Raw genomic sequence first — 12,124 nt, forward strand, 5'->3', positions numbered from 1 at the left:
GAACTAAAACCGAGTACATGATGTGCGGTTTCAGTACTACTAGGTGTGAGGAGGAGGAGGTTAGTCTTGATGGCCAGGTGGTATCTCGGAAGGACACCTTTCGGTATTTGGGATCAATGCTGCAGGAGGATGGGGGTATTAATGAAGATGTGAACCATTGAATCAAAGCCGGATGGATGAAGTGGCGTCAAGCTTCTGGCATTCTCCGTGACAAGAGGGTGCCACAAAAGCTAAAAGGCAAGTTCTATAGGATGGCGGTTCGACCTGCAATGTTGTATGGCGCTGAGTGTTGGCCGACTAAAAGGCGACATGTTCAACAGTTAGGTGTGGCGGGGATGTGTATGTTGAGATGGATGTGTGGCCACACGAGGAAGGATCGAGTCTGGAATGATGATATACGAGATAGAGTTGGGGTAGCATCAATTGAAGAGAAGCTTGTCCAACATCGTCAGAGATGGTTTGCGCATATTCAGCGCATGCCTCCAGAAGTTTCAGTGCATAGCGGACGGCTAATGCGTGCGGAGAATGTCAAGAGAGGGCGGGGTAGACCGAATTTGACATGGGAGGAGTCCGTTAAAAAGACCTGAAGGATTGAATTATCATCAAAGAGTTAGCTATGAACAGGGGTGCGTGGAAGTTTGCTATCCATGTGCCAGAGCTATGAGTTGGTTGCGAGATCTTATCAGTTTTACCTCTAGCCTACCCAACTTGTTTGGGACAAGTTGGAACTAAAGGCTTTGTTGTCGTCGTTGCTGTAGTCCAACCAAAAGTAGCTGACGGGCTCCCTTGTTTGTATGTCCCCCACTCCCGGCGACCGCGAGCCTCTCGTCCACTCCCGACACCGAGCCGAAAGCCGCGTGGATTCGCCGCCCGATCCAGCGATGGATTCAGCCTCCAGAGTTGCCCCGCCGCCGGTCAGCGCTGGTGTCCGCGTCCGCGCGCCGCTGGTGAGGCGCCGCCTTCTCTTATACGTTTTGTTCTTCGCTCGAAGCACCTTTTTGAGATCGAATTTACCCGGGGAGTGAGTGGGTGGGGTTGTTCTTGAGCTGAAGGTGCACTTTGGGTGCAGAGACGAGGTGTTTTAGCTTAGGGATGGGTGTTTGTGTTTCATACTGCAAAATGGGGTGTTTTTCTGCTGATTCGTTTGTGGCTGCGGGGACGTGGATCTGGGTGCTTTGGGCTTTGGGTAGCCGAGGTCATGTGTGATTTTACATCATATAATAGAGCTGTGTGATTCCGTGGAAATAATAAGGCCCCGTTTGAAACACAGGAATTGAGATGCCATGTAACCTGAGTTCCTACAGGAATCTAAAGCACAGGAATAGTCCAAGACTGCCATTTGGATACCACAAAGGGAAAACACAAGAATTGTAGACATAAGGAGGAGAAACATGAGGTAAGACCTCATGTTTGTTTTCCTCCAAAATTCCTATGGATTGCCCCATTCCATACGAATTTCGAGGAATCTTGGTGAGCCATTCTTTGTTCCAAACAGCACCTTAGGATTTTTTGTTTCCTATATTTTCTTTTGTCAAACATAAGCCCTCAAAGGAGGGCTAAATTTTATTATTTAACAACCAGGGCAATGTACAGATAGTAATTTCCCCTTGGGGGAAGAGATGGCCTCCAAGGCCAATCTGGATTTACAATCAGAGACTTTGCTACATAGGAAGTTGCATCTAGAAGAGGATCTACAGCAGAAAGCTCTCTTAGCAAGTGAATGAAATATAAGATTTTTTATGCAAGGAATGTACTCAACTGTGTATTGAGAGAGATCAGAAGTAGGGTTAAAAAAAATCTGCTAGCGTCGGTCTGATCTTCCAATGAACTGGTTTTTCAATCAAATCTTTAGCTTCAGCTGCAATCACCAAGTTCCTGCAATCAGATAGAAAAAAGAAAAGAAAAAAAAGAAGATTTTTTTCCTATAGGAATTCGATCCTGAATTCCTGTGATTTTTCTTTGTTCCAAACGGAGCCTAAATTGGCTGTTGGCCACTAGTTGTAGACTGGTAGTAATAGGCTTAGTGTTGATTTGCTAGTGAACACTGCTGCTGATTCTTATTACCTCATACTACCTTGGAACATGCCAAATGTGATTTTCTTGGGAATTACGTATACCGTATGGTTGTGTTCATATTCCTTAATTGGGATTGTGCCATGCTTATGCAACAATAGTTGAAAGTTCAAGCACAAATGGTTGACCTAGTATATTTGTAAATTCAGAGAAGGCCATTATTTTTATTCTACTGTAACAAAGGCACTCCGTGTTTGGCTTGGGTCAAATTAGCCAGGTAGGTGTATATCTTTAATTTTCTTGCTCGGCTATACTTTCATACTCCTTATGCGTAACAACCCCTGGATCGTCCTAAGATATCATGATATACGGCATAAATGTGCATGGTATCAAGACCGAACTACTTGATCCGATGGAAGAATCAAAATAATGGTACCGAAGCAATCACTGCGAAGAGATGAATGATTTGACGATGCCGACTGAATTTTTTAAGCATGATGACAAGAGTTTAATGAGTTGTCACTGTCTCGCAATTCTCTCACATCTTTTAGGACCCTTAGTTTCTTGCTTTAGACAAGCATACATGTTGGAGTAGGTTCATTATATGAGTCTCCATATTCAACAGCATGTCCATTTCAACAGGCTTCAGACATCCTTCAATGAACTTGATCATCCTCAGGAATTTCTTGTGGCTACTATGGCTACTCATCATAAACAGATGGAACTAACATGATGTACTGTTTATGACTATTGGTGTTCTTGAGCTGGGTTATGCGAGTCATGATAATTTGGGTATTTGTTTGTAAAAGAAGTGCCTGCTACCCCAATATGGCTGTGCTCTTAAATCTCAGCTTGAGCACGTAAATGCTTCTTGTCATTGATTTATTTGACTTCCTTTTCATGTTGCCTTATGCTTAAAAAATGTTGCCTATTGCCCAAAGCTGAATTCTTCTGCTTCTGTGTGTTTCTATTATTTAAATAATCTTTTCGATGTGTTCTTATTTGTTACCAGTATGATATTTTGATATTCTGTATCATGTGTGAATAGTCCTCCGGGAAATTACCTTCTGTCGTCCAACTATTCTAAAGAATCCATGGTAGAAGAGGCCACTCCATTGTCAAGCTCCTCCAGTATGGGGACTTGAAGCCATGGTGTGGTGAAGGGAAAGTGCAAAGGAGGTGGGTTTGCAGCAGGGATGAGAATACTAGAGAGGAGAACAGAAAGAAGAGGTTCGAGAAGATTTTATGCTTGATTGAATTAACAATGCCATATGTCTTAGATGGAGGATGGCTCTAACATTAAGGACTATTGTAAGAAACTGACCAAATCAAATGAATTAATAAATATGAATCTAAACAAGTCTTTGTTGTGGTATCTTGAGTCCAGTTGTCTATTAAGCTTAGTCTAGAGTATCCAGGGTGCGCGCGCGCGCGTGTGTGTGCTGGTAGAAGAGCGTCTGTGGGAAGAGTTCAGTTATCTCCTAGATGAACCCAGCCTAGCCTAGAATTATCCAGTGTGTGCTGGGTTACTGTTCGGTGAACAGTAGCCGACCTAAAGTGTCTATATGTAGGTTTGGAAGAACTCACACAATCATATTGATGGGGTTCTGGTGTGTATATATACTGGGAAGAGGAGATAAGAGGGTTAGGCAAAGTCGGTTTAAGCTATCTACTCTTACGCTATATAAGGATGTATGCCCCTTTATAAGGAAGCAGAAAAATGAAATATCTACTCCCTCCTATGCTTCTCTTCTACCCCTCTAATTCTCCAATCTTTCCCCACTACCCTTCTACTGTACGATGGTGCCTACACGGTGACGACCCTCATATCCAGCAAGTATCCCACCCTACAACCTCCGCCATGATAATCTAGGATAACTTAAGAGGAGAGGAGAGGAGCCCATCTCGCGCCATGCTAATACTGCTGCTGCGTGCCTTGCGAGCCGGCCTAGGAACTTGCTAGCATCTTGCTTGCCGGACAAGACATCCATCTATTCATCTTGCACTTAAGAATAATAAACCTAGTGGCGCTGTTATGCTGTGTTATTGATTTCCAACAAGAGTCAATTTGATGGAAGTTTAAGACAACTAACTGGTCCAAACACCTTGTATCTGTATGACTTGGATTGACTCTGGGTTTTATATCATATTTCACAAACGAACTAGTGTAATGGTGACAGTGAATTGGGAAGTGGTTGCTGCCAGTGTAAATATCCTGCCTCCTACTGTCTGCTAGGGGTATTAGATAGTATATATATTTGATATTTTGAGCTACGACCAGGATTAGTAGGCTTTAATCCAAACATTTGCTGTCGTTTTATGTTATTTGAGAATTTGCCGTGTTACAGCACAACTTCTAATCTTGTTTCATCATTGCATTTGGCAGGTAGAGTCCGTCTCCTGTTACTGCAGATTAGATACAGGCCTTAAAACTGTCGTGGATGCTAGAAAATTTGCTTCTGGAGCAAAGATGTGCATGCAACCTGATGTCAAACAAACCAAGCGCAAGTCAAGGGGCTCGCGGAAGGAGAGGTGCCGAGCTCAAGCACCACTTTTGCCTGGCCTTCCTGATGATCTTGCAATTGCCTGTCTTATACGGGTTCCACGAGTGGAACACCCCAATCTCCGGACAGTTTGTAAAAGATGGAACCGCCTTTTGTCAGGAAATTACTATTATTCCTTGCGCAAGAAACTCAGCATGGCAGAAGAATGGGTTTATGTCTTTAAAAGGGATCGTGAGGGGAAAATATCCTGGCATGCCTTCGATCCACTGAACCAGCTCTGGAAGTCCCTTCCACCTGTTCCACCAGAGTATTCAGAAGCGTTGGGTTTTGGCTGTGCTGTTCTGAGTGGTTGCTATCTGTACTTATTTGGCGGTAAGGATCCTTTGAGGGGCTCTATGAGACGTGTTGTATTTTACAATGCCCGGACCAACAAATGGCATCGAGCTCCAGATATGTTACGAAAGCGACACTTTTTTGGTTCCTGTGTTATAAACAATTGTCTATATGTTGCTGGTGGAGAGTGTGAAGGCATACAAAGGACTCTTCAGTCTGCTGAAGTTTATGACCCTAATAGGAACAGATGGGTCTGCATCCCTGAGATGAACAACGGGATGGTGCCTTTCATCGGAGTTGTATATGATGACAAGTGGTTCCTAAAAGGGCTTGACTCCCATCGCCAAGTGACATGTGAAGTGTACCTACCGTCATCCAATTTGTGGTCAACCATTGATGATGAAATGGTTACAGGTTGGCGAAACCCAAGCATTTCCTTCAATGGACGTCTCTATTCATCTGATTGCCGGGATGGCTGCAAGCTTAGAGTCTATGATGCAAACACAGGAACATGGGCACGATTCATAGACAGCAGGCACCATCTAGGCAGCTCACGAGCCTTCGAAGCCGCAGGCTTGGTGTCTTTAAATGGTAAGCTTTGCATTATTCGCAACAACATGAGCATCACTCTTGTTGATATCTTGGATCCAACAATGAGTATCGAGACCGACAGTGCATGCATGTGGAAAACTGTTGCGCGTAAGGGTCAGCACAAGTCATTTGTGGCAAACTTGTGGTCGACCATTGCAGGACGTAACCTGAAGAGTCACATAATCCATTGTCAGGTGCTGCAAATTTGAGTTCAGCTGTTGCGAATCGGGACATGATGAAATCAGCGAAACAACACCTCCATTACAAGATCAAATGCTCACCGCCTGAACAAATCTTTGTACATTTGATTACTAGAAGCTGCAATTCAAGATTCTGGCAATATCATGAGCTCTCTATATATATTAATGAATTTTGAAGTTCATATGGGTTATATGTATCGGAAACTAAACAAGCTTATTTGTGTAGAAAAATAAGAATAAACCCTGATGCATGCAACCATATTTATCAAAAGAGTACTAGTATCATGGTCTAGTAACAATCTACTCCCTCCGTTCCTAAATATAAGTCTTTTTAGAGATTTCACTATGAACTAGATACGGAGCAAAATGAGTGAACTACACTCTAAAATATGTTTAGATACATCCGTATGTAGTTTGTAGTGAAATCTCTAAAAAGACTTACATTTAGGAACGGAGGGAGTAACAAACAAGTATCATGATCAATAACAATCTAATAAACGAGTGAGTAAAATGCTGCAATCGGCATAAAACAGGCAACCACGGAGAGATGCCACGACTAGCGCAGACATGCCTACATATATATACGAAAAAGCAGAGCAGAGGCCGGTCTGCAGGCCGCTCTTAATCCACTCCGCCGAACAAGCACGGGGATGTGTGCTGCCGGATGTATTGCAATATGCAGACCCGCCTGAAAAGGCCGTATATTGTATTGAGTAGGCCCCATGCCGTACATGCATGAACAAGTGGGCCGGCGACAGGCACATGCCACTCTGTGGCTTCATTGGCAGAACGACACATCACATGTATGTGTTTTTTTTAATAAAAAGGTAGATAGATCTTGCTGAATATTAGTATCCCGAAGGGCCCATGCTGTCAATTGAGTGGTGGGAAATTTAGTCCCACATGGCTAGTTGAGAGAGATGTACACCAACTTATAAGGTGAGCTCTTCTCCCACTAGTATGAGTTGGCGTGAAGGAAGGAGAGGTGTTCCACACGCGCGCTCCTTCGCCGCCCGTCTTGTCACGACGCGCGCGCGGGGGTTGCGGGAATGAGCCTACATCCCGTCTACCGCATACACGGCTGACGGGAGAGCAGGCCTCCGAAACCCCGCTTCTCCAGATCCTGTAAGAGAGGCGATTAGGTTTTTGGGGAGCGACTGCTCGCCTCGGTTCAACTACTTCCTCTACGTCGACTACTTCTGCGTCACCTTTGTCTTCACCATGAGCACTGACGCCGATCGTGCGGCTGCCGAGAAGGCCGCTGCGGACAAAAGGATCGCAGACGAGGCCGACGCCTCCGCTGCTGCTACGGCCAACTGGCCTACTGGAGGGTATAACACATTTACACCACTCCTGTTTACTTTCATGTGTGCAGTACTAGTGGTTTGCATAGATGTTTCTACTATCTGCCTAGTACGTGCGTACATCATTAAAATTCAGTATGTCATTAGCACTACCTATGTCATATTCATGATTTATTATTGGATTAAATTAATCGAACAATTGCTTAATTTCTCATCAATCCAAAAACCTAATCTGTGTAGGCAATTTTCGATCCATGGTTTTGTTGCTGCACTGAAACCAACCCCTTTTTCGGGGACGTACTTTAAGCGTTGGCAGACTAAAACCGTCTTATGGCTAACGGCCATGAACGTGTTCTGGGTCGCCGGTGTTACTCCCACGGGAACGATCGCTCCTGAACAGGAGAAGGCGTTCAGGGAGGCCACCGTCGTCTTTGTTGGATGCGTTCTGAGCGTGATCGGAGATAAGCTGGTTGATGCATACTTACATATGCGGGTTGCCAAGGACTTGTGGGAGGTGCTCGAATCTAAATTCGGCGCAACGGATGCTGGAAGTGAGATGTATATTATGGAGCAGTTCCACGATTACAAAATGGTCGAAAACCGTTCTGTATTGGAACAGGCTCATGAGATACAGTGCATTGCTAAGGAGCTTGAGCTTCTCAAGTGTGTGCTGCCGGGCAAATTTGTCGCGGGTTGCATTATCGCTAAGTTACCCAATTCCTGGAGGAACTTTGCCACTACTCTAAAACATCAGAGGCGTGAATTCTCAGTTGAGGATGTCATTGGCCATCTGAGTGTCGAGCAGAATTCGAGGGCAAAGGACTCGCACGGAAAAGGGACCGAAGGGACTTCTGTCGCCAATGTGGTGCAGAAGAACTTCCACCCCCACAAGCCCAAGGGGAAGACTGGTGTCCAACAGAATACTGAGTTTAAGAAGAAGGGCAAGAAGACCTTCAAGAAAGATAAGAAGAAGGGTGGCTGTTTCACTTGTGGTTCAGATGAACATTGGGCTGCCAAGTGCCCAAACAAGTTTAAGAAGTCAGGACAGGACTCCAAGACTGTCAACATGATTGTGAGCATCGATGAGAGTGGGCCATCTAGGTACAGTAATTTGTTTACTGTATTTTCAGTTTGTCAGTCTACCGATTGGTGGATTGACACAGGTGCAAATATTCATGTGTGTGCTGACATTTCATTGTTTTCTTCTTATCATGCCACAGGGAACGGGTCCGTACTGATGGGGAACGGCGCGAGTGCTTCTGTTCATGGTGTTGGCACGGTCGATCTGAAGTTTACTTCGGAAAGGATCGTGCAACTGAAGAACGTGCAGCATGTCCCCGCCATCAAGAAGAATCTCGTTAGTGGTTCCTTCTATGTAGAGAAGGGTTTAAATTGGTATTCGAGTCTAATAAAGTAGTTGTTACGAAATATGGACTGTTTGTTGGAAAAGGTTATGAATGCGGAGGTCTGTTCCGCTTTTCCCTCGCTGATTTTTGTAATAAAGTCGTGAACAATATTCATTTGAGTGTTAATGAAACAGAAGTTTGACATTCACGTCTTTGTCACATTGGTTTTGGTAGTATGACGCGGTTAGCAAAATTGAATTTAATCCCAAGTTTCACTTTAGCCAAAGGTTCTAAGTGCCATTCGTGTGTGCAAGCAAAGCAACCTCGCAAGCCCCATAAGGCTGCGGAGGAGAGACATTTGGCGCCGTTAGAACTCATACATTCTGATCTTTGTGAGATGAATGGTGTATTGACTAAAGGTGGAAAAAGATACTTCATGACACTGATAGATGATTCTACTAGATATTGCTATGTATATCTTTTAAACACTAAAGATGAGGCTCTACACTACTTTAAAATCTATAAGGCAGAAGTTGAGAATCAACTTGAAAAGAGAATAAAACGAGTTCGCTCAGATCGTGGTGGAGAGTATTTCTCTAATGAGTTTGATTCTTTCTGTGCGGAACACGAAATTATTCATGAGAGAACGCCTCCCTATTCACCTCAGTCAAATGTGGTTGCCGAGCGGAAAAACCGTACTCTAACTGATTTGGTTAACGCCATGTTAGATACATCGGGTTTATCCAAGGCATGGTGGGGGGAGGCTATATTGACGGCATGTCATGTCCTGAATAAAGTTCCGACAAAGGATAATGAGATCACTCCCTATGAGAAATGGGTGAAGAGAAGGACAACACTTTTGTACTTGCGTACTTGGGGCTGTTTGGCGAAAGTCAATGTGCCGATCCCCAAAAAGCGTAAGCTTGGACCCAAGACTGTGGACTGCGTTAATTTGGGCTACGCTAAGAACAGCGTTGGCTATAGATTTCTAGTAGTGAAATCTGATGTACCTGACCAGAAGGTTGGTACAATTATGGAGTCTAAGGATGCTACATTCTTTGAGGATATTTTTCCTATGAGAGATATGCAAAGCACTTCTAGACAGGAATCTGAGGAGACTCCTGAGCCTGCCATTCCTATGGATTATTATGAACAAACACATGATGAAAATCCTGAGGAGGATGACAAGGAAACCCTTGGTAGGGGCAAGAGACAAAGGACTGCAAAGACCTTTGGTGATGATTTCTTCGTGTACCTCGTGGATGATACTCCCACTTCTATTTTAGAAGTGTATGCCTCTCCAGAAGTTGACTACTGGAAGGATGCGGTCCGTAGCGAGATGGATTCCATCTCGGCTAACGGGACATGGGAGATCACTGAGCATCCCTATGGTTGCAAACCATTAGGATGTAAGTGGGTGTTCAAAAAGAAGCTTAAGCCCGATGGTACGATTGAAAAATACAAGGCTAGGCTTGTGGCCAAGGGCTATGACCAGAAACAAGAGGAAGATTTTTTTGACACTTATTCACCTGTGGCTAGACTGACCACCATTCGAGTATTACTCTCGTTGGCGGCCTCGCATGGTCTTCTCGTCCACCAGATGGATGTTAAGACGGCTTTTCTGAATGGAGAGCTAAACGAGGAAATCTACATGCAACAGCCAGATGGCTTTGTGATAGATGGTCAGGAAAGAAAGGTGTGTAGGTTGCTGAAATCTTTATATGGCCTGAAGCAAGCACCTAAGCAATGGCATGATAAGTTTAATACAACTCTGACATCTGTTGGTTTCGTTGTTAATGAGGCTAACAAATGTGTATACTATCGCCATGGTGGGGGCGAAGGAGTTATACTGTGCTTGTATGTTGATGGCATACTGATATTCGGAACCAACTTCAAAGTCATTGAGGAGGTCAAGTCATTTCTGTCTCAGAACTTTGAGATGAAAGACCTTGGTGTGGCTGATGTTATCTTGAACATCAAGCTACTGAGAGATAATGAGGGTGGGATTACACTTCTGCAATCCCACTATGTTGAGAAGGTGTTGAGTCGTTTTGGATATTCGGACTGCACACCATCTCAAACACCATATGATCCTAGCGTGTTGATTCGAAAGTCCAAAGGCACGGCTATAGATCAATTGAGATACTCTCAAATCATTGGTTCACTGATGTACCTAGCGAGCGCAACAAGGCCTGACATCGCGTTTGCTGTGAGCAAACTGAGCCGGTTTGTTTCCAAACCGGGTGATGTACATTGGCATGCTGTTGAAAGAGTTATGCGCTATCTGAAGGGTACTATGAACTTCACTATACCGGATACCCGTCGGTACTTGAAGGGTATAGTGACGCGAATTGGATCTCTGATGCTGATGAGATGAAGGCCACAACTGGGTATGTGTTTACTCTTGGAGGTGGCGTTGTTTCCTGGAAGTCTTGCAAGCAAACGATCTTAACGAGATTGACAATGGAAGCAGAATTAACAGCATTAGACTCATCTGGTGTCGAAGCAGGATGGCTTTGAGATCTTTTGATGGACTTGCTAGTGGTTGATAAACCGGTTCCGGCTATCCTTATGAACTGTGATAATCAGACTGTCATCACTAAGGTGAAGAGTTCAAAGGACAACATGAAGTCCAACAAACACATAAGAATGAGATTAAAAGCTATCAGAAAATTAAGAAACTCCGGAGTGATAGCGTTGGAATATGTCCAAATGGCTAAGAATCTGGCAGATCCCTTTACAAAAGGGCTATCCCGTGTGGTGATAGATAATGCATCGAGGGAGATGGGTATGAGACCCACATGAGTTGCCATGGTAGTAACCCAACCTATGTGATCGGAGATCCCGTGAAGTAGGACCTGGGAAAACAAGCTAGTGGTTAACCGAGGAGAGTATTTTAACTAACCCACTCCGTTGGAGATGCACAACTCTCGGTAACTGTATGGCAGGTTGACTTTTGTCCTAATGTGTTCCAAGGCTTGTAAAAGCAAGATGCTATCCTACAGAGCGATCTTTGGAGGAACACACCTATATGAGCCTGACTACTGGTCATAGTCTATGAGATTAGGGTGATCTCTAGTAAGTTCATGAATAGGCCAGGAGTGACCAATATGCTCCACCCGAGGGGTCAGCCTTCGGCAGCCTAGTACTGGTAAGACACTTGGTGAAACTCCTTCAAGCCAAATTGACAATTCAAGGCCTAGTCCATTGTTCAGTTGTGGAGGAGTGTAGCTATTTGTTCTAGGTGGATGTTCAACCTTAATGGGTCTCCACTGAAAATACTGGTATATCAAAACAGAGTTTGGAACAGAGGACAACACCATGGGCCTTTGGGATCTGGTGGGGGATTGCTGAATATTAGTATCCCGAAGGGCCCATGCTGTCAATTGAGTGGTGGGAAGTTTAGTCCCACATGGCTAGTTGAGAGAGATGTACACCAACTTATAAGGTGAGCTCTTCTCCCACTAGTATGAGTTGGTGTGAAGGAAGGAGAGGTGTTCCACACGCGCGCTCCTCCGCCGCCCGCCTCGCCACACCACGCCCCGTCACGACACGCGCGCGCGCCGCGGGTTGCGGGTTGCGGGAATGAGCCGAGCCGATGCAATGTTTTGCCAGTCAAAATTGGGGAGTCCATTACAGACACAAAATGAATGTGAGACGTCATATTCATTGCGGAAATGAACACGTCGATAATAAATATGTTTTATTGTGGAGATGGAAACGTCTGTAATTAAACGCGTTTTTATGGAGATGAAACGTCTGTAATTAAATGGTTTTATTGCTGGACCGTTCTCCTACCCGACTGGCTATATATATGAGGCATCGCAGCTCAG

General features: G+C 44.5%; 1 protein-coding gene across 4 annotated transcripts; it reads left to right on the plus strand.

Annotated features, from left to right (window-relative positions):
* Positions 1-734: 734 nt before the first annotated feature.
* Positions 735-5,912, plus strand: LOC123180897 (F-box/kelch-repeat protein At1g55270). Of its 4 annotated transcripts, none has more exons than XM_044593083.1 (3): positions 742-947; positions 1,271-1,470; positions 4,400-5,912. In XM_044593083.1, the coding sequence occupies exons 2-3, from the start codon at positions 1,432-1,434 to the stop codon at positions 5,648-5,650; spliced, it is 1,290 nt and encodes a 429-aa protein (XP_044449018.1). In that variant the 5' UTR covers positions 742-947; positions 1,271-1,431; the 3' UTR covers positions 5,651-5,912. The 4 variants fall into 4 exon arrangements, with proteins under 4 accessions (XP_044449017.1, XP_044449018.1, XP_044449019.1 ...); XM_044593084.1 differs by having other exon boundaries at positions 743-947; positions 1,271-1,396; XM_044593085.1 differs by lacking the exon at positions 1,271-1,470 and adding an exon at positions 3,062-3,243 and having other exon boundaries at positions 755-947.
* The last annotated feature ends 6,212 nt before the right edge of the window (positions 5,913-12,124 follow it).

This window comes from Triticum aestivum, chromosome 1D (genome assembly GCF_018294505.1).
Source record: "Triticum aestivum cultivar Chinese Spring chromosome 1D, IWGSC CS RefSeq v2.1, whole genome shotgun sequence".
NCBI classification, from domain to species: domain Eukaryota; kingdom Viridiplantae; phylum Streptophyta; class Magnoliopsida; order Poales; family Poaceae; genus Triticum; species Triticum aestivum.

Coding starts and splice junctions, on each gene's coding strand:
- LOC123180897 (XM_044593082.1), top strand. CDS start 795: ATGTCCCCCACTCCCGGCGACCGCGAGCCTCTCGTCCACTCCCGACAC. Junction 948..4,399: donor TCCGCGTCCGCGCGCCGCTG/GTGAGGCGCCGC, acceptor TGCATTTGGCAG/GTAGAGTCCGTCTCCTGTTA.